This window comes from Neolamprologus brichardi, chromosome 18 (genome assembly GCF_056152115.1).
Source record: "Neolamprologus brichardi isolate AB-2024 chromosome 18, ASM5615211v1, whole genome shotgun sequence".
NCBI lineage: Eukaryota > Metazoa > Chordata > Actinopteri > Cichliformes > Cichlidae > Neolamprologus > Neolamprologus brichardi.
The window spans coordinates 13,190,046-13,212,813 of NC_142121.1; the positions used below are offsets into that span (position 1 = coordinate 13,190,046).

The 22,768-nt window shown below is 39.0% G+C and overlaps 2 protein-coding genes across 4 annotated transcripts in view; one reads left to right on the forward strand and one right to left on the reverse strand.

The window, feature by feature from the left end:
• Positions 1-11,736, reverse strand: part of pigk (phosphatidylinositol glycan anchor biosynthesis, class K) — a 38,360-nt gene extending 26,624 nt beyond the window's left edge. For both annotated transcript variants that reach the window (XM_006792328.2, XM_006792329.2), the window contains exons 1-8: positions 11,586-11,736; positions 11,341-11,394; positions 11,146-11,237; positions 8,397-8,532; positions 7,433-7,544; positions 7,244-7,340; positions 4,649-4,766; positions 187-297 (exon numbers count right to left, since the gene is read on the reverse strand). In XM_006792328.2, coding sequence (XP_006792391.2) covers positions 187-297; positions 4,649-4,766; positions 7,244-7,340; positions 7,433-7,544; positions 8,397-8,532; positions 11,146-11,237; positions 11,341-11,394; positions 11,586-11,651 — 786 coding nt within the window. In that variant the 5' untranslated portion in view covers positions 11,652-11,736. The remainder of the gene's footprint in view (positions 1-186; positions 298-4,648; positions 4,767-7,243; positions 7,341-7,432; positions 7,545-8,396; positions 8,533-11,145; positions 11,238-11,340; positions 11,395-11,585) is intronic.
• Positions 11,737-14,270: 2,534 nt separating this feature from the next.
• ak5 (adenylate kinase 5) overlaps positions 14,271-22,768 on the forward strand; it is a 110,079-nt gene continuing 101,581 nt past the window's right edge. The window contains exons 1-3 of one of the 2 annotated variants that reach the window (XM_006792327.3): positions 14,271-14,675; positions 15,782-15,968; positions 18,769-18,936. In XM_006792327.3, coding sequence (XP_006792390.2) covers positions 14,616-14,675; positions 15,782-15,968; positions 18,769-18,936 — 415 coding nt within the window. In that variant the 5' untranslated portion in view covers positions 14,271-14,615. The remainder of the gene's footprint in view (positions 14,676-15,781; positions 15,969-18,768; positions 18,937-22,768) is intronic. The other variant, XM_006792326.3, reaches the window with a different exon arrangement.

Genomic DNA, 22,768 nt, shown 5'->3' on the forward strand with positions numbered 1-22,768 from the left:
GAGAAAATCTCTTCCTTTCGGTCACTCAAGTAAAAATACCACAACTGTAAACTTAAATTTGCATTAACACGTATTTCAAAGAGTATAACAAGAATTTTATTTTGTGGTTCAGGAAATTGCGATTTCCTGCAAACAGGTATGAGGGAGTTGTGACCATACTGGACACACAAGCTAACAGAGGCTCACCAGATCATTCATGTTGGTTTTGCTTGCAGGATGGATGTCTTCAAGGAACTCCAGCATGTAGAACGTGTAACGATCCATCAAATGGACTCCTATGGCCAAATCTGGCTGGTGCTAGAATGAGACAGATTTTAAAAATGTATAGGATAAGAATAGTTGCTAGAATGGGCGCTGCGGTGGCATTTTTACTTCTAGCTCATTAATCAAACCTCTACACTTACAGTCTTTTAAAATACACATCCACACCAACATTCACAGATTTGTATTATAAAATTCCTCCCAGGTAACAATTTATGGAACTTTTTCTTTAGATAGTCAAGTATAGTTTCCGTTGCAAATCTGTACACTATCAAAATCTGATAAGTGTCATCTGGCATTGAAATTGAACAACCATTGTCACAGCACAAGTGTGTGAAAGGAAATGAATTAGAGACTTGTGGCAGCAGGATAGCTTCGTGAGTGATATTCATTATCTTAAAGTACACAGAGGTTTCAGTTTCTGCTGTATTGCAGACAGACATGTTTTTCTCCTACATATTTAGTTTAGCCTTTAATTTAATTGCTAGTTATACAACTAAAACATTGGGGGGGGGGGGGGGGGGGGGGGGGGGGGGGTTGAGGTGTTTGCTGTTGCCCTGTGACAGCTCAGATGGGCTCCAGTCCCCCTGTGACCCTGAATAAAACAAATCGGAAAAGTAGTTTAGAAAATGGATGGATAATTTCTGTAACAATGCAATTTCTCTTTGGGATTAATTAAGTGCTTTGTCTATCCATCCATTAATCCATCTCCAATAACGGAGGAAGTAAGAGTTTTCAACCCCCTGGGGGTGTGAAAATGTAAAATGTAAACAGCACTGACATATCACCCCCTGTTTAAATCCAATATTCACGCTTTTTTAAGCTCCACTGTGGTCTCTAACGGCTCCTAAGGGATATATCCGGTTCTCATATTTCTTGATTCTCCGATATGTTTACAGACTAGTGTCTTACTCTGTATGCTCTTCAGTGTGGAGCAGGTAGAGGAGTGTGTGTGTTTTAAGTTTTTCCACTGGAAGCAGCTGCTTTGGACAAAACGCTGCTATAAGAGCAGAAAACGTGAAGCAGATCAATAATGTTGTGGAGCACAAAGCTAAACACTGAATCGGGTAAATATCCCCTCACACAATGCAAGGCTGTAAATACATCTTTATCTTTAGGTTCAGTTCATCATGAAATTAAATATTAGTTTCATATTTTTTGTTCAGTCATTTGATATTTTAAATTTAAAAACGCTGTAATATAAAACAATTATAGCTGCTTTGAAAGCTTGCATAGTATTAGCTATGCACAGCTGACAATTTGAAGTCATTAGCTGATAATGTAAAGATAATAGTGCCTGCCTGTGCCACCCCTCAGCATCGTAGTAGATACACCTAAGATATCAATTTCAAAATCCTACACCATTCTTGAGTTTTCGCATTCACAAGAGTTTCAGAAAACTTGACCTCTGACCTTAAGGTCAAGGTGACTGAGATTTGAACTCGTCCAAGATTTTTAAAGCCCATTTAAAAATCCTAGGTGAACTCCTTGAGTTATTGCTTTCACAAGATTCACAGAAAACGTGATGTACGGCTTCTAATCCTACGGTCAACGTCACTGAGATTTGAACTTTAGTATCAGCCGTGATACCTACCTACAGTTGAGGCCTACAGTATTAATTTCAAAATCCTACGTTGCCTCATTCTTGCTCAAAGGAGACTTATGATGCTTTCCTTCTTCCGTGATGTACATGTTGTTACAGTGGTGCGTGCCAATATTAAAATGGCCAAAGTTTTTTTTTAAAAATTAGGGGCTGAATGTACAAGCAAATCCTGTAAATAAAAAAGCTCAGACTATTTTAAACAGTCCATAGAGCAACGATATGTTTGTTAGAAAAGCAGAGCCAAGCTGAAGAAAGTTGGAGCAGGGGGAGGAAGCTAAGCAAATAAATAAGGTCTTCTTTGTTTGTTTGTTTGGTCTTAACTTTGTATTTATTGTATTTTTCACAAGTAGTGTAAACATTAAAAACAAAGAGAATTAAAGCTGCAAGCAGCGTTATGAGGGCCCTCGCACCCTGGTGCGTCGAGCCACGCCCAACACCTAAAGCCAGCAAGTCTGAACTGATGTCACATTGATCGAATTCCTGCGTAGAACCACTAGCTTAACCCTTTAAGACCTACCATAGAACCAAGTCCGCCAGAGCTTATATTATAGCTCTGGCTGTAGTGCCATTTTTGGGAGCATTTCAAGTTGCTATACAGCAATACAACCATTATAGACCAAATTTAATAATATGTATGCATTAAGTGCATAGTAATTAAATAAATTGCAAAAAAGTGCAATAAACTACAACAAAATTGAAAATTGTTTTTGTTTTTTTAACATATATTTCTAGTTAGAGAAATTTAAGAGGCTTATCCCTCAAAATAAGACATATGTTAATATTCACCGCTTTTGAGGTGTCCACGATGAACCTGTGAAAATCAGTACAACAAAGTGTAAGCGATGACATTTCCTGTTCCCACTAGGTGGCACTCTGCGTATTCCTGACAATAGGCACATCAATCTGTTCAGGGTGGGTCTGACATCATGCCTGTAAAGTCTGGTACAGATCAGACAGAATTTCATTGAGTTATACTAATTTGTTTCGTCATGGCGAGACATCAAAGTTCGCCATGCTTTCGGGGTCACACCCTTTCGCGAAAACTCACAGTTTTCACTGTAACCCAAGACCAACTCCTTAAGGCTTTCCTGGAGAAATTTGAGGTTGCAGATGTCACCCATCACAATACTGTATCCCAAAGTGTAAAACATGACATTTCCTGTTCCCACTAGGTGGCGCTGTCCCTGATGTCAAATATGTTCAGGGTTGGAGCCTTATCATATGTGTGCTTTTTGGTCCAGATCGGACAATGTATGATAGAATGAGAGGCAATAAGATTTTCATGGCGAGTCATCGAAATTCGCCGCGGCGCCACGGCCTCACTGTATTGTGAAAACTCAAAAGCTCTGCAATTTAACATGGCCCAGGTGTGTAGTTGGCACTGTCCAAATATGAAGCTTATATGACCAAATCCCAAGGAGGAGTTTGCGAAAGTACAAGGCATGGAAATTGTAAAATCAGAGCCAAAATGTGACCTTCAATCCAAAATGGCGGACTTCCTGTTGGGTTTAGGACATGGCCATAACAGACTTTTTTGTTCGACTCTGAACGTTAGATATGTGTACCGACTTTCAAACATGTAGGTCATACCCATACCGGGGGCTCGCGTTTTTCATTTTTCTAGGTGGCGCTACTGGGGCAATTTTCCCTGGCCATGTCTGAGAACATTAAAATACATAAATTTTCACCAGACCTGATGCGTGTGCAAAATTTCATGAGTTTTTGAGCATGTTAAGGCCCTCAAAAGGCCGATTCATTTGCCGAAATAATAATAATAATAATAATAATAATAATAATAAACAGAGCAGATACAATAGGGCCTTCGCACTGTCAGTGCTCGGGCCCTAAAAAACAGTTGGTCATACATAAAATGTAGTTTGGCACTATTTAATGTCATAAAAGTTATATTTTTAAATGTCCCCTCATCACAGTCCATTTCCTTGAATAATGCTTATTTTTAGATATTAAAAGACTCATTATTCATAAGTGTTTATGTTATATTCTGCTAATCCCTTATTTGGCCATTTCAGTGTTTTTACAGTGGCTCTGTAACTTACACACACACACACACAAACACACAACGCACAACTGAGCACTGTTTTAGATTGGTCCATCAACAGTGCAAAGCAGAGAAAGAGTGAGCAAGTTTCACCAAGGCTACTGGTAACAGCCCAAAAATGATACAACTCACGACTACCATCATGTACTATATTCAAGTCCACTTCTTTAAAAGAACCTCTATGACAGATTCAGTGTTTTCTGTTGCCAGAGCATTCCTGAGCACCTCCTGCCTTGCACATCCACAGCCCCCCCGCCCCCCTCAGCTCTTGCTCTCACTGCCTCTTGAAGACTTTTCAGGATTTTTCTAAATTATGCAGTGGAGGGATTTGCACTTTAAGCTATACGTCTCAAGCAAAAGGTCAGTGTTGTGTAATTTGTGGAAGAAGAGGGGGAAAAAGAAGCAGCATTGTTATTGTATTTCAGTGCAGTGCAGAGCTAGTAGGTTTCTGATCATTATTAGTGTGATGAAGAACTTGTAACATGTCACATTTCTTGCAGATTTTTCTCTGTTTGAATGCTAAAAGAGAGAAGACATTTGAATAAAAATTCAAAAGTGCAACACTATTTCAAGCAACACTGACTGGTGTTGCAGGGGGGTGAGAGCGTACGAACACAGAAATCAAGCTAGTGCAATGTGCTATGAAATCACACTGCTTATTAGAGAATCTGACAAGCTGATGGATGATTTTTAATTCATCTTCCATGTGAGGGAAGATAACTCACCGACAGGGAGTCTTCTCCAACTTGACTGCTGGCCAAAGCCATGATGTTTGGAGAGTAAAATCTTTCATACATGGAGGCGCCTTGACAGGTGTCAATGATGAAGAGCAGCTCGTTGTACCTGGAGACAAACACACGCACACACACAAACAAACAGAGGATCATACAGGTCCTCTGCTAGGTCTCTCTTGGAAATGAGATTTTTAATCTCAATAAGATTTTTTACCCGGATAAATAAAGGACTAATAAAAAAAAATATATACACATTCTCAAACAAAACTGATGGGAGAATGCACAGCTGGCATAACACTCATCCATTTGTTCCAATAAACAGATATCACACAAACCTTTTAACCATCTTTCATATTGCAGTTACCATGGTGACCAAGAAAAACCAACAGCTCCATTCAGTCCTGCTAACACTCCCACGCACACAGCTAAACCACCACCCCATTCCTTTCCCTTCCCTCCATCCTCCTTCCCTACAAAACACTACATTTCACTACAACTTCTTTCCCCTGTTTAGACAAACATGTAGAGACTGTCACATCCAGTAGACATAATCGAGGTGGTTTGGGGATGATAAAGGGAGGTCTCTTCGGTGGCTGTAATTTAGCAGTTCAACCCTGCAATTATCACATCAGCATGAAAGCTGGCGTCACTGAGCTTTTATCCAGTAGCCTGGAGCCTGACTGTAACCCAGACACTCACCGTTGATGATAATGGGTTTGGACAACAATAGAGGCACTCGCAGCAGCAAGGTGAAAGCTCATTTACCATCTCGTGATTTACAAATTAAGCAAAGCAGTGGCTTAAATAGTAACTCCAATTACAGAACAAAACAGCCTCTACTTTTAGAAGAATTTAGGAAAACATGACAAGTTCAAGGTAATTTCAAGAGCACTAATACAAAAAATGCTGTGCTAACACTTTGTAATCCCTAACTTATCCCACATAGAACACGATCACATGGTCTAAAGTATAAAATTAAAATAGATAATGAAGGCCACAAGGGACAATAGGATCTATTTACTAAGTTCAACAATTAGTTTGTTTCTTTTTGTACTCCAGTTGTACTCATAAAATTTCCACCTGAAATGATTCCTTAGTTAATTAATTCGCTAAGGGGTGAGATCAAGTTTACTGAAATTCTTTAATTAAACTGAAAATGCAAGTCCAATATAGTCTTCACATGTACAAGTTGGCTTAAGTGAAGCCCAGGCCAAATAGTGCAATGTTTATAATGCACTCTCATTACAGTGGTTTGGAGCATTTAACATTAAAACATATATCAAAATACTGAATCTGTAATTTTATTTTTCCATACATTTATACAAATCTTACCCAATGGTTGAAATGTGAAATTTCACAAAGTTAAAAGTAAAACCTCTAGATTTAGCTGGGAGAAACCCAGCTACAGTGTACTGTACAGTATGCTTTAGTCATTTTCATCGTCCTTGGCTCCGTTTCTGTGCTGATGTGCAGATTCAAGGCAAAGCAAATTTTATTCTTTGAAAACAGCAGTCATCTCAATGCAAATATACACAGGTCACTCTTTATACCTTCAGAGTCCACTTTTATATTCTGTGCCATTTTCTGTGAGCTAGCTTGTCATTTTGCAGCTGCAGTGGCAGTGTGCCCGTCTGCTTAGTGTGGCATACAGACACAATGAAGGGGGACGGATCTGAAGTAATACACTAGCCGGATTAAACTTTGCAAAGGACCAGATATGGCCTAGAAACCTTGTGTCTGCCACACACACATTAGCGAATCATTGTTCCTAGATTTGTCGTTGTTTACTAACAAAACTAGACATCCAACAGCTTCAGCTTCAGCTATACATAAAAAATTGTTAGTTTCAGACCGATTGATAACAATTCCTATCAAATTTATTAATTACTCACTAAATATGGCCCAGATAAATGTTAAAACCCATGGATAGATGGTTCAACCAGTTAAAAATTATTATCTGTGAATATTTTCCTGCAAGTTTTTGCTTCCATCACGAATGTACAATAGGCAAGAAAAATACTTAAACAATGAAATTTAAAGATTTTTTAAATATACAGATGGTTTCATGGCCTTCAACTTAGCCCTTTAGATTCACACATTTAGCTCCTCATTTAACTACTGTACTCCTATTGTATATAAAACTTAATCTACAATTTACAGGCAGGAAAAAAAGAACTATCAAGGCTACACGTTGATGTTCCCAATGACAAATGAAAGCCCAGCACTACCTTTCAAGCTGAGCTGAAGCTATTTTTAAAAAAGCCTGAATAGAGAGTATACAGTTTCACTGCTCTGACAGCACTCTTTCAACCACTGAAGTCATTTGATACAAACAAAGCAGAAGCCTTGATAAGAGAATCAATTTAACGTAACACACCTCTTATAATCATTTGTTTTGCTTGTTATAAAGAATCAACAGAATGGGAACCTCCTGATAAAGTTATAATACTCATAGGCTGTGATGTTTTGTGCTGTTAAATGCTTGTTGGCATGCTGCACAGCTAAATGCCCTGCAGGGCAAAGAAAGAACAAGTAAAGTAGACCTGACAAACGGGATTATTTGAAGTCACTTTTCAGTTTATTTACCTTCTTTTCTGCCACATCTGCTCAAAAGCATCTGCCAGTTCCACATTACTAATCTCCTCAGAGTCCTGGAACTTCAGAAAGCCATTCCCACCGTGGCCTGTTAATCAACCACAGATTAAAAATAATTAATTCAACTTTGTTCAACTTTAATTACTTCAACTTCATAGGTACATTTTTCCCTTTAAGTACCTGTCAGGTATATGAGGATGTTGCTTCGATCATCAGAAAGGAGGCGTTTAGAGCGTGGTGTGCTGGGAGGCAGGCGCCCAGTCAAAACTCGCAGGAAGTTCTCCACAGTTACCTAAGGCACACACGGTACAAACCTGTGGTCATTTTCCATCTATGTCTCTGACAGGAAGTAGTAAATTAGTTGTTTAATAAAACTATTCAAAGATTGAAACTATACAAAACAAAAGCCAGTAAAAAGAAAAGTTAGTGATGAAAAGTCAATTTGTAATATTTAAATTGTCATTGGTAGGATCAGTAAGTGACCACAGATGAATATTTTGATCTTCTCCACTTATCCTTTAATTAAAATTTAATAATCAGCTTCTACCTGAGTTTTTTCTCTGTTTTTTAATGATCATTGGTTTTGTTGCACATGAATGTGGTGTGACAGCAAACAAAGACTGGCAGTACAGTGTCATTGTATTTTTAAAAAGGCACAAAACAGAGTGAGTCGTCAAAAAACAATGAACTCGCCTTAGTCCATAATAATCAGAAAAATAAATAAAAACCGGCTTTGCCCCATTTTAGACGTGTAGATTATAAAATGTCCTGGTCAATAAAAATGTTGCCTTGGACATAATCCGTTTCATTTTCACATTCCATGGGTATATTTATCTCCTCAAATTATTTTACGCAACACTGAAGGTGAAACACAGCATATGAGACTGTCACATAAATCACGGTAAATGTTTATATAATGAGCTGAGCAGAATCAAACTGTCTGGGGTAGGAAAATATTTACAATTTATGCCAAAAAGTCCTGAACATTTGTGATTATGCTCAAGCGATTCATCTTTTTCTGGCTTCAAAATACCCTATTTTTGCATTTAGACTTTAAAAATCACTCAGGGCTTGTTGATAAACATAAGGCTAACACAAGTGTTGCTTCACAGAATGAAGGTGAGGTGTAAACACATGAACTGACCTCATAACCTCGATAGTCCACTTCCACATCGTCACCATACACATTCAGTTCCATGTTTTTGTGACTGAACACTGTAGCAGGTTTGGGATTTCTGTGGTTACAAGCCATGTCATCAGCCAGCATCAGAACTATGTGGCTGGTGATTAAAAAAAGAGAAAAAACAGAGTTAATATGATGATATTGAAATAAGTAAAAGGACAAAGGCTGATATCAAACACGTTAACTGTTATGTTATGAAGACAAATGCATTTAGCCTGCCTGAAAATTAAATTGCATCAGTTTGTTTATTGATCTTACAGTTGGACCAGCTGTTGAATATATTGAAACTTTTGACATTTGGACATCAAGAGCTCCAGTCAATCGCTAACCAGCACTACCACCACAAGTACTGTGTAACTCTCCAGAGCCAGGACTGATTTCTGAACCTTTACTATCTCGAAATAAAATGAAAACTTATTAGTATATGCACACTTGTTCATCCTGTTGCCACTGGTGCCCTTCTACACAACACAGACCTTGTCAAACGTATTTGCCTTATTCTCCACGTTGGATGTTTTATTTTACCGCAGCTCTCCATCTGAGAAAGGCCCCAGAACAAACAACAAAACAAAGTAGGCTGTGGAAAAACTCTTGAGCACTCACTTAATTCATTTTGACACAATACAGGCACCTTGTAGAATGGACAGCATGTTCTGAGCTGCTCTCAGCTAAAGCCAAGCCTAATAATGGACAGCACCATAGACTCAGTAAACTTATTCAGAAGTCCGGTTCAGCCCTGGATGTGGCCGTGGACACTTGATGTGCAATAATAGTGAGCAGGACAATGTCAAAACTCCTCTGAAAGCCCAGTAAAATATCCCATACCCTCTAAATAATGTTCTGGCTAGCCAGGGGTTCAGCCAAAGACTAACAGCATGAGCTTCTTCATTGCAGTAGCTGTTCAGTTACACAGTTCCTCTTTTTAATCAATTTTTGAGCAACTTTTACAAAACACTTCACCTGCTGGGATGAATACATTTCTCCCTTAACTACTGAATACACAATGATAATTAAAAATGATTGTTCAATTACAGAAATATAATCTAAGATTAATTAATTGATAGTCAGAATACATATTTCTTTCAGAAAGCAACCGCATAATATGCTTTGTCTTGTTAAATCCAGCAATAATAATTATTATGCCAAAAGACCATTTATGTTATTGAGTCTTTAAAATATCTCAAAATGACTGCAACTGTCACGTATTTTCAACACTGATTACTCTGGAAAATATAATGTCTAATAAACTGGTTTCTCTTCATCATGCATGAAAATATTCAAAGGTCCCCAATATAAATTTACCTACTGATCAACTTGACCTCTTCAGAATGTCTAAAATCCAAAAATATTTCATTAACTACCATATAGAACCAAAATATGTTTCAATTCCTCAAATTTTAAATGTCTTTGCTATTATAAGTGAAATTTATTTTTACACCTTACATGATTGTGTGACTCAACAACCTGATTAATCGTTTTAATACTACAGTGACCAGGATAACTAATTTCTATTTCTATGCTTATAATACACAATGGTACTTTTTGGCTAAGCTTAACAACCTCAATAGCCTTTTCAACCTCAAATACCTCATCTCAATCCTGGCAAAATTTAAATTCTCATGTTCGCCCTAAAAACTTCTGTATAGAGGTCAGTTATTACATCAGCTCTCTTGTCATAAATACAGATCATCTGCTAAGAACCCTGATAATATTTTGAGCATTTAAAATTTGCATATCACACCTCAAAGCTCATCCAGTCTTGTTTTTTTTGTTTTTTTTTAAACTATGACCCATCCATCTTCTTCCGCTTATCCGGGGCTGAGAAGCAGGGGCAGCAGCCTAAGCAGAGAGGCCCAGACCTCCCTCTCCCCAGCCACCTTCTCCAGCTTGCCCTGGCAGGCCAGCCGAGGGATATAATCTCTCCAGCGTGTCCTGGGTCTGCCCCGGAGCTTCCTCACGGTGGGACATGCCCCGAACACCTCACCCAGGAGGCATCCTTATCAGATGCCGAACCACCTCAACTAGCTCCTTTCAATATGGAGGAGCAGCGGCTCTACTCTGAGCCCTTCCCAGATGACTGAACCTCTCACCCTATCTCTAAGGGAGAGGCTAGCCACAATTCAGGGGAAGCCTATTTCTGCTGCTTGTACCCACAGCTGGTGACCATAAGTGAGTGAAACTTTATCCAGTAATTTTGAACTTTCAATACACACTTTTATTTTCACATGCCTTGATAACTCACTTTTCATGTGCATTTCCTCCTTAGCCTCTTCGATTAGCCCAGAACACAACTGCTAGGTTGCCTCTAAAAACTAGCGGGCACCTACATATAAGCCCTATTCTTATTTCCCTTCATTGGATTCCAGTGAAATGCAGAATGCTTTTTAAAAAAAATTTATTAACAACATATAAAGCCTTTCATTGCCAGTCCTTCCAACTGTCTGAACAGGGTCTCTTAAGCATGCTCTTATATTAGAAGCCACACAAGTTTTCATCAGCCTATCAAATGGGCTGAATCAGTAGTTGGTTTTCCCAACTATTTGACCATAGCAACACCATATGCTTGTTTGTGTGTCTGTGTGCTGGAACTTTTATTCTTACCTTAAATGTGTGGTTTTATCCCGAGTGTGAAACACTTTGTAACTGTGTGTTTTAACAGGTGCTATACAAGTTATAGCACGTTATAACAAGTTATCATTATTATTATTACCTGTCAGGGATGCCTAGCCTCTTCACACTTCTGTACACGGACAGAGTATTTGCCACATGTCGGTAGTTGAACCAGAATCTGGATGTGCACACCTGTTAATAAAAGCAAATGAAGAAGAGGCACATATATGTCTTCTGTTGCTCCTAACATCATCTATTAGCATTTACTCAACCTGAAAAATCAAAAAACACTCACCAGAACGGCCCAATTGTTCGTATGCCCACTGCTGAAGAACTGCCCTGCGCTATTCTGTGAAATAACCGAAAGAAGGTGAATAATTATTTATGTTTTATCGGGATTTGGGATCATATAAGCAAGTATGTTCAGCATCAACAAAGCTAGCATGACAGCAGGGCTGGCTAACATGACAACGATGTTTCTACCTAAAAATGCAACAAACCGAAGGGAAAACCGGAGCTACGTGAAAATAATAAACTCACCTCGATGTTGATGCTGTTTGCTAAAAAGCATGCTGAAAATAATCCTAATAAAGTTAGTATTTTCATTGTGCAGCTCTGTTAGCAGTGGACATGTAGGAAGTGAAAACCGGTGGATCCACTCAGCAAGTGTTTCCGGTGGCAGACATTTTCAAAATAAAAGTTTTAATGTGGAAGATGAGACGGAGAAAATGGGGTGGGGGTTAGCACTTTTAAAACAAATTGAGTTTTCTCTCGAGACTGCAAGTTTAATTGTCATTTGTTTCTGATCTACTTAAGTGCATATCCATTGTGTATCTAATATATCTATTACTTGCGCAAGGCTCGTGTAACACAGCAGTAAAACATACTTACAACATATAACAAGAAGAGCACAAACATAATACGTTTATGAGAAAGAAAAATAAAACATTAATATAAATAAAACCTTAAATCTCTTGCTTTCTTATTATTGTAGAATAACTAACCTAATTCAAGTTAATCCAGTTCAAATACCACTGAAGGGTCATGCTTGCACGCACGGGTTAATGTTTCCTCCTTCAAATGACGGAATTCGTCATCATCATATGAACGTTTTCTAGATCTAGTAATTAATAAAAGTAAATGAAGAAAAAAAACAATGTTTCTGTATAAAAAAAAATAGCTGGGGTTTATTGGAGAAATTTATAGACATTTAAAATGTTTTTTTAACTTTATTATTCAGTTGCAGCAGTTGTGTTGGTTTCTCCTCGAGGGTCGCCATCCATACGTTAAGCTCATGTTCTCTGTTTCTTTTTTTCCTTGTTTGTTTTCTTGTCTGCTGGTTTGTTTTCATTGACATCAATTTTTAATTCCAAAGAAAAATACAAGAAAAAAAAACTTTGTGTGGCTGCTTATTTTAAGTTCAAGAGGCTGCAGTACACCTGACATCTTCATCATTCTGCCAGATATGACTGGTGCCCTGATGAGAGAAAGAAAAGCAAACTAGTCATCAAATGATGCTGACAGCTTCATATTCAGTTGCCCTTGTTAGCTAATTGGTCAGGGACTCAGTAATGAGAAGTGACAAGTATATTACAGGCAGTAGACATTAAAAGTCTTGTGATGTTACAGCTAAAGAAGTCAAATAGTCCAGGGGCCCACTGTGAAATAGAGCTACATATCTTCCATGCAATTCTAATGCAACTTCACAACCCAGCACACAGAAGGTTTTCTGGGAAACCAGCATCAAAATCAGTTTTGACACACTGCAGGGAGCCTTTGCAGGACTGCCAGCCACTTTAATCCTCAGTACGTCTCCTGATTCTGCAACTTTTTGACCTGCTTCCTCAAGTAGTGTGCCTGCTAGGAGCTCATCATGGTAATGTCCTTTGTTAACTGCTCTAACAAAGCAGGTCTCAGCAGCGTACATCTGCTCAATACTCAACTTCAGTCCATAAATTAGCATTTTATTTTCAAGCTGCAGTAACTGATTCTGGTATGAAATGGTAACAAGTTAGAATGATAATTGCTTTCTAAAGCATTGATGTGACTGAACTAATCTCATGTTATGTGATATAACAAACGAGTCCGTTGTCTAGTGGTCAAGAGGATTAGCGGCATTAAGAATTAAATCCTATGGAACAAACCAGGAAATCAAAGTGACCTTCCTTCCTTGGTTGCCTAAAAAAGCTTGACTGACTGTCCAGTGGATTCCACCTTTTGCTGAACTTTCCCACCCAACCTCAAACAAAAATATACATTGTTAAGCAATTTAAGAGATTATCCAGCTATATTTAGCTGCACCTAAAGCTAGGTTGTGTGGGTTATTCCACTCTGTTAGTCAATTCAATGATGCCACAATTTCAAAGTTGTCTTTACAAAAGTCTAGTGAGCTTCTTTGTATGTATGTATGTGGAGTTTTAAAGTCATTTATTTACAAAGCTATTTACAAATGCAATAAAAATGTGACGTAAAGACTGACACACATTTCAGTGGGCATTGGGATATGTTGCATGTTTTGTTCTCTGGAAGTAATGGAAATATTAAGAAAATCAGACCACCCCTCACCCCCACCCCACCCACTGGAATAGACTGCAGCAGCCTAATTGGATGAGGGAAGGAAAATGGATAGATCCATCCATTTAGTTTTCTGGAGTCAATAAATATCTAAGTAATAATAATATATATAATAATATAATAATGTCACACTATTAAGCATTGTTAAGGTATTAGTAAGTAGAAATTCATCTTTTATATAGCATTACTCCTCCTTAGTTTGTCATTTATAAATATATATTATTATGACTAGGATTATGGTTATGATTATTACTAGCACTGATGTAGTAGCAGTTATAGCTGTAGATGGTATAACAGTAAAAAATTAATAGTAACATTAAACACTTGCTAATACCTTACTAATGCTTAATAAAGTGCTACCAAAGTAAAACTACTCCATTACAAACACTGAATTGAAACACAATTATTTTAGTAACAAAATATGGTTACTTAAAATAAACATATTCAAAATTCATATTCTTATGGACTCATATCTGATAAGCTATTTTTTCAAAAGTTGAAAATAAAAGTAGAATATTTCAGCTACATGTAGACGCTACCATATTTGATCCGCTTTATTCCATCATTTTATAACCCACGATCGAATTAATCATGAATCAACAGCAACTTTCAAGACTGAGGAGGAACGATTGAAAATGTAGAGCAGAGGCGGTGCGTGCGCTTTTTGGCACACAGCGCGCAACCTCTGTGCCAACCCAACGTCAAGGCACATACACGCACACACACAAACAGTCGGTGCGTGCTGGAAGCAGTCCGCTGTAGAAGGGAAGACGGACAAGCCACGCATCTGCATCAGCGAGCGAGGAGGGTGGCGCGGTGGAATTGCCTGCAGGAATTCAGTTGTAAAGTACAAACAGGAGGCAAAAATGCGCTGAGCGGGAGTCTGTCCGGAGCTCGGTTATTAACCAAAGATTACTGCACCGAGTCGTCTGAAGAAAGGAAAAGAAAATCAAACGCTTCGGAGAAGTTGTCATTTCAGAGGATTTCCGTCTAGAGATGAATACCAACGATGCCAAGGAGTATCTCGCGCGGCGGGAGATACCTCAACTATTTGAGGTGAGAGCTGGTGCACGCTTTGAAGAGACAAACTGGGTATGTTTCGCGCTCAGGGAGAGTACACTAAGATTCATGTTCCATGCATTGCAAGATGCATGACAGAGTCACGGTAAAGATCCTTCCTTTACGTTATTTGACGGTGCGGATCACGTGGGCTGAAAGCGTATTTTAGGATTAAACAGTAGCTTAAAATAAGAGGGGAAATCATAATTTTACAAACTCCCTCGTATATATATAACTGCTATTTAACCGCTATTGAAGTCTGCTGGGATATTATGCAAATACGAAAGTTGCAGATGGTCATAGCTGGTGAAAGAGATACAAAGTCCGATTAAGTTGGTTAATTCCTAAGCAGCGACACATATCAGAGCTCACAGGAATATGATAATGAAATATATTCTTTCTCCTGAGGGGATGCTAAATTGGCTCATCCTCTTAATTACACTCATTCCCCTGCTGCAGTCAAGCTAATGTATGCAAGCAATCAGTGCCTGTTTATTTACAGTCAGTTCAAATTACATTGAGCACTGAAGTGGCACATCGTCGTCGTCATCACCATAACTGCCTTTGCGTTTCATTCCTTACACTGCTGCTCCTGTAACAGTGTATTCATTATCAGAAAATGAGCACGTCAAATTGTTTTCAGGAAACTTCACAGCGTGCTGCTGGTGGGAGATGTTAGTGAGGGTGGAGATGAAATCCCAGAGGAAGGTATTGTTTTGAAAACAGGATCGAGAGGACAAATGTCACACAAACATACGCTTGTGTTTTGGCTGTCGAGTTCGCTTTCATATTCATCACAGTCAGTGCTGCTCGACAATAACACCAAGGTCATCAGGGGTATGTGTGTATTTGTCAGGCTGAGGTCAATTTCATGGACTTCTGGCAAAATGAGATTTTTATTGCTCTGGTGGAGCCGGGCTAAGGCAACCATGCTCTGCAGTTCAAAACTTCCCCTCATTACGGTGGTGTGTTCGAGCACTGCCACGCTGTTCCACAGCAGCACATCGTAACAAAGCTGCAGCACTGCCACAGTGAACATCCCTTCTCTAAATATTGTATGAAACTGTATACATCATAATATCTTCCTCCACTGTTTCCTCCAGAGCCTGCTCACAGGTCTGATGTACTACCGGCCCGATGACCCCATTGAATACTTGGAAGGCTGTCTGAAGAAAGCCAGAGAGCTCGGAGGACCAGAAAAGGTGCGGTGGGATACTTTTGTGGGCCAGGAGAAGAAGTCACTTCCTCCTCTCAATGGAGGCCAGTCACGCAGGTCCCTCTTCAGAAATGGTGAGGAGGCATTGAAACAGATTAGAGCTTAAGCAATTAGTTGCTTGGCTGATTTGTTTAAATGCAGCCGTTTGATTTACTTAAATACATTTTTTTCTTGCTTTCGTTGGGTGTAAATTTCACCTACAGGTTTGTAACCACTGCGTGATCAGGCTCTGGGAATGCTCTATTTTATGTCTTTAGTTGACTAAAAGTCTTTGGCAGATTAATTGGCGCTGCGATTCATCCCATTCTATTTTTGGCAAAGTTTCTTGGCACAATAAAGGATGCCAGCATTTCTACTTTTTGGCTCCTGCCTTCTTTCTAAGAAAGCCGACAGCAGTGCACATCTTTATTTCACACCAATATGGCTCCCTGCTTGATGAGAAAGGGTTTTGATGTTTGTGCTGAGCCCAGAAGCTTCCCTGTACATATACACTGTTACAATTGTTACCACTGTCTTGGAGCGAGAGATAGGAAAAAACTTTCAGAACGCAATGAGAGAAGATGGTTTTTATTCTGGCACTTTAGTGCAAACTATAGCCGTACTTCACATAGATTTTAGACACATAGATAAGATCATATACATCCAAACCACATCTACAAAACTGACTAAAATTTTTGGAAGGAAACCTTCCTGCTTCCTGTTCAAAGACAGCGTGCATAGATCAAAGCTGTGCTACCGTCACTGTCCTGTGGAATACACGTAGCTAAATATTAGTCTGAGCAGGAATATGAAAAAAATAGTCTCTCCATTCATCAGTTATTGATTCCCAGCAGGAAGTCTCATATATGCAAAACTCTGTTTGAATTTGCAAAGCAAAGTGCAGTTCAGTTACAGCTGTCGTAAGCTAATGACTTTTTCCAGTTCAACCATTCACCTTTTCTTTGAAGCGCAGCAGTAATGTACACAGCAGGGACACATGAAAACCAAAACAAATTTCACCCATGCCATGCAGATAACACAGATGTATAGCTCTACAGTTCATTAGTTCAAAAACATTTCGTGACGACATTTTATTTTTTTATATTTGACTTCCTCTTCTTGTAATATTGTGGCAAAAGAACCTGGAAACTTTGTTTATCTGCTGGGAACTGTAGGCTTATCAGGGTTGTTGATTTCTGTTGCCTTTTGACAGCCTCCAAAAATGAAAGAATAAATATAGCTGCAAGGGAAGCCCACACTCATTTATTCTTATCTTGGCATGATTACCTTACTGATATGTTGAAAGTTTTAAGTTGTGGCATGTTAAGTTAAAATAAACTGTTTTAATTTTAACAAACTGAACTGTTTACATAAAACATCCTCTGGTCTCTTCTGATGCGACGAGTGCATGCATTGTCATGTGTTGTCCTTGCTACTAACTGTATGGTCAATACTATCCTGTGTAAGCAGATGACACACAAAAACTATAACAGCTCCTGCTTCTGTTGGAGAAACTCGCACTTGTTATTTCTATCTTTGCTAACTGTGTTATTGTTGTCGAAGCTGTATAATCGAAGCTTTCATCACCAGAGACAGCAGGATAATTACCAAACCGAATGAAGCAGCTCTGTTTAAATTCATCACTCTAACCGCTTCATCTCTAATTTACTGTTTGTTGAAACAGACATGATTTATTTGGGGGTTTTCTTCTGAAATGAGAGTCTGAAATAAAGTCACAACCAGTATTGGTCAAGTTACTTGAAAAAAGTAATCAGTAATTAATTACTGACTACTTCCCCAAAAAAGTAATCCCGTTACTTTACTGATTACTTATTTTCAAAAGTAATTAATTACTTAGTTACTTTTTAAAAACATGATTTACAACCTGAATAGGTGATAAAGCGATAGATCTTTCAGCCCAATTCTACTTTTTCTACATAATCCATCATACAAAATGTAATCAAATGGAAAAGTCTTTTTTTAAAACTTGTTTTGTTAGTTTTAATCTTTTAACTTTATGCATGAAGCAAAATTTTAATTATATGCAACATTCTCTGACTTGAAGAAATTAGTTTAACATTTAAACCTATTTTCTGCACATTCCAGCACATTATAAATATATATATATATATATATATATATATATTGTGTTTACACTCACTCTTTCAGATGCAAGTAAAACACAGCAGAAAATAAATAAAGTCAAAGACTAGCGGTCCTTTTGCTCTATTTTCACCTGTAAAGCAGGAGTAGAGTAGGCGGAGGTTTATCCTGGTGCAGGTGTGTCGCAGCGGTCAGTGGAAGGATACCGCAGTTTCTCTGTGAGTTTCTCATTACGACATAGCTACTCGGTGCTTGCTTGGAAGTTTAGGGGGTTTTTTTCGCTGTAAAAAGAAGTTTTCTTCCCACGCACAGCGGACACTAATGTTTTTGTCACTTTTTACGGAATCAAACTCAAAATAAGGTCAGTACTTCCACGCTTTAAACGCTGTACGCTCATACTCTCTCCCGCACTCGATATATGATCCATTGTTGATCTGCACACAGCTGTTGTCAGAACATCACACTCGCTTACGTCACTGTCATGAGACATTCTCGCAAGAAAATCACGGTTTTAGTAACGCAGCGTTCCTACGGAAAGTAACGGTAATCTAATTACAGTTTTTGCAATAGTAATCCCTTACTTTACTCGTTACTTGAAAAAAGTAATCGGATTACAGTAACGCGTTACTGCCCATCTCTGGTCACAACTGCACATATAAAAAGACAGCGCACACTTGTAGCATTGTTTAGCCGAGTAAATCAGCAGACACGAATCAATACACAGATAAAAGCCGGCCTGTTTTGCTTATTTAACACTTTCTATGTGTGTATGTGTTTGTCTGTGTGTCACAGTGTTGCCAGACAGCCCCAATTTCCCCTACAGACGGTACGACCGCCTCCCTCCCATCAGCCAGTTCTCCATCGAGAGCGACTCCGACCTGTCGGAGACGGCGGAGCTCATAGAGGAGTACGAGGTGTTCGATCCATCCAGACCACGACCTAAAGTCATCCTCGTCATCGGTAAAGAACCATCACAACAGACACAAAAAAAAATACCCAAAACAAACAAAGCGCAGTTACTGTAACTATAAATAGCATCCACTCACAAAAGAATGAGGAAACTTTGAGGCAAAATCAGGGTCAGACTATTTTATATTATTTTCCTAATCTGATGTATTGGATTTCAAGCACTCATCCAGATTCTTTGGTGAATCATGCTTTCCACTAGATAATAAACAGCAAGTAAGATGCTTTCTGTTTGTGTGTTAACAGAGGATAACATTGCTGGGACTAGAGCTGCATCTGGGCAAAATTACAGAGTGGAGGCTTTTATTTGCCCTGCTGATCTAGAAAATAATGGCCTGGACAGGAAACTATGAATCGGGCTTAAACAATTACCAGTGTTTTTCCTGGTATTTAAATACCAGGAAAAACACTGGCAACATGTTTTTCCTGGTATTTAAATATGACTCCGCCTCTCTACACTAGTGTCAGCAGGGTAGATCTTATGTCATGTCACTCACTATGTTAGACACTCACGCTCTCCTAATCTGATTTTCCTGACGTGCCTCCATTAACCTGTCAAATACATTCATTAATCTTATAAATTAAGTGTGGCAGCTGCACAGTAAGAGTAATGACTGTTTCAGCTAGACTGAAAAAATGTTATCTATGAACTCTTTTTTTAACATAGTTTCTTAGAGCTTTTTTATTTAAGCACAAAAAGCACTCCAGTCTCTGTTAAGAACCTTTTAACGATCCTCCGCCGTAGTATGTTTTGCTCTGGGATTTTCACACCCCGTAGAGTGGATGATAGTTTTTTTTGTACTTGCTACACAAAGCTGGTTCCGAGCTCTTCTCCGTGAGCACACTGTGGCCTATTTTAAAGGGGAAATAAACAGGATGACATCAGCTGTCATCTCTGTAGAGGATCATGGGAAAATGTTTTGTCTGTCAGGTTCACGAGAGAGACAGATTGACAGATGCGTGTCATTGAGAGGACTGTGGGAAAGACTGGGTCAAAGATAACAGAATAATCAAATGAAGGATGAGGCATACATTTGCTACACTGGGATCCTTCCACTGCTATTCTTTAATGTTAAACCTTATGCTGAATGGCAAATTTTGATTAAATGTATAGACATTTGGGGGTAATCAATAAAAGTCAAGCTGATATGGTGACATGGAAAAGAAAAAAATAGGTGAGAAATCATGCTTCACATAACTTCAGTTTCATAATATTGATATTAATTATTACATATATTTATATTACTATATTTTATCTGGCCTCCTACTATTGCTCTGTTAATTGTCGGATCTATAAATAGCTGCAGTGAGTAATGGCCTGCTTTTCTTGTAAGATGTGCTTTCTGTTGCCCCTCGTTAGTCTCAACATTTCTTTTATTACCTCTGCTGGGGTCCTTTGCTCAGAGCTTACAGACTTGATAGCCTTCATTACTTTTTGTTAAGCAGTTTTCCTTCTGTTCAGGATTTCAGCACTTAGACCACCAGAGCTTTTCTCCACTGCCTTTGTCTGTGTCAGGCTCAGGAGAGACTCGGAGGCAGACCGTCACTTAAGTTCATAATTTATTTACACACAGACACCAGGTGCGGATATATACAAGTGAGGGGGCACAGGAAGAGGGTCTCCGGGGAACACAGGCACGGGAAGGGGACGGGCTATGTACACAATCCTTCACTGAAGCTCAGGTAGCTCGGACTCCGGCTTTTAGCTCACCAAACGGCGGTCCTCAGGCTGGCGAGAAATCTGGCACAGGGAGGAAGAACAGGTAAGTTGCGGCACGAAAGAAACTCGGGAAAAAGCTCAGACTTGCAATGACACTGACGAGTGTTACACAATAATCCAGCGAAGAAGCACTCTCAGCAGCCGCCTTAAGAAGTGAATGAGATGAGATGATTGCTTGCAGGTGTCCGAGCCAGGGGCTGGAGCCGTCATGACTCCGCCCCGGTAGAGCGCAGTGCGCTAGAGGGGAGAGAGAGACGCAGCACAACAAAAACACTTGTAGCCATACAGAGAAGGCATAGGGTCATGACAGTCTGATCCTCTTTATTGGCATTTTTACAAACATTTTTGATATGCAACCACTGAAATAGGGAAGAAAATGGAAATTCCCTCCTTAATTTAGTGCATTTATGCACTATTTCACAGTGATGGAGATTTATAACAAAAGGACTATAAATACACAAAGGAAAGTTATAAATTTCGGTATGTTTCTGGCTTTTTACATAGTATTGCCTCTCTTTTAAAATATGGCATCACTGTTGGGGATTGAAACCAAGCGTATCTGGAGCGGTGTGTTTGTTGTGTTCATTTAACGAGTAATTGAGTCTGATAGGCAATTCAATAGATTATATTGTAAAGAGGGCCACTTGCTGATTCTTGCCAATGGGGATACTTTTCTTTGTACTAAGAAATAAGGTAATCTCACAGCCACTTACACCTTTAGCAGATCATTTTTCCCCTTCTCATGGCTTTGATGCATTCATGCTGCAGATTCCAATACAGTTGTGTTTGTAGAGCATTGGCATAGCTCGAGGGGGGCGGGGGGGAGGGGGGGGGCGGTCTGGCTAGCACTACAAAACATAAGCATCCCCAACTGGCAAGGAATTTCGAATGTTTCAGGCAGCTCAACAAATATCTCCCAAAACAAACTGCTTCTGTGCAGTTTCGCATGTATTTTGTCTGCAAGTTAAAGGTACAGAGGCTATATTTCCCAGGGAGAAAGAAAGTTGGTGTGGGATAAGTTCACTCTGAGAGATGGGGAAGGATGTAAGAATGACAGGACAGAAGAGAGATTATTTGATGAGATTATTTTCATTGCTAAGGACTTGAGAAACTGGAAATTTAAAGCTCAGGTGACGTTCTGTTCTTAAAATAAAATCAGATTTGGATCTTCTGTATACCTGATGTGCTGCTGGAGTTATGTTTTTTCCATGTTTTGAAATTTTTTGGAAAAAAAAACTATACAGTTTTGTATAATATAGAGCAGGTTAGTATGCAATACTGTGGTAAGGTTTACCCACTATGTTCGAGCGATGCAAGGTAGACTGTGGTGTTCATGGCCGATGTTAGCGTGCATCAAGAATAGCAGTGGGACAGGAATCCTACTTCAACCCCTGGAGCTGACTGAGAATGCAAAGACACTGCATGCAGAAGAGGGTTGTCGGTCACAAGTTCGGTAGCTTTCTATGCATACCATTCCATCTGCGTCACTTTTCAGGCGCAGAAGCTTTTGCATCAGACCTTTACATGATGAGACAAAATAGTCATAGGATTGAGGATAACCTTCTTCTCTAAATATATTTGTGATTTTGTGCTTATTGCACACATACTGTACACACGGAGATTTTGGGCACAGCTTCCATCGTAGCTGAATCTCAGGAGCCTTTTGTTTAAAGCATCCCGAGGCCTTGATTGCTGTAGTCCATTGTGATATAAACCCTACACCACCCAAGAATATTCTAATTATGATAACTAATTATAAGATGAACCCAGATACTGCCTGCCTTGATGTCAGTGTTGAAAAAGAGATTTGCTGTTTCACTGAAACTTGTTTTCAGAATTTAAATCTAACCACCAATTTTTTCTTATTTTCTGCACTTGGTTGCACACTCTTCATCTTTTTAAAATCATTTCTTAAAGTGGCTTCACCTTTCTTCACTCTGGATTGGCTTTCAGACTTTGGGGCATGCACCATTTCTGTGATAACACTCAAACAGCACTCAGGTTGTCAGGCCTGTAAAAGCCAAGTGAAGTCTTTTAATGGGCTGAAACCTATCAAATTGTGTATAATATTTGTCTTGCGGCAATTAAACACATGAATGATAATGA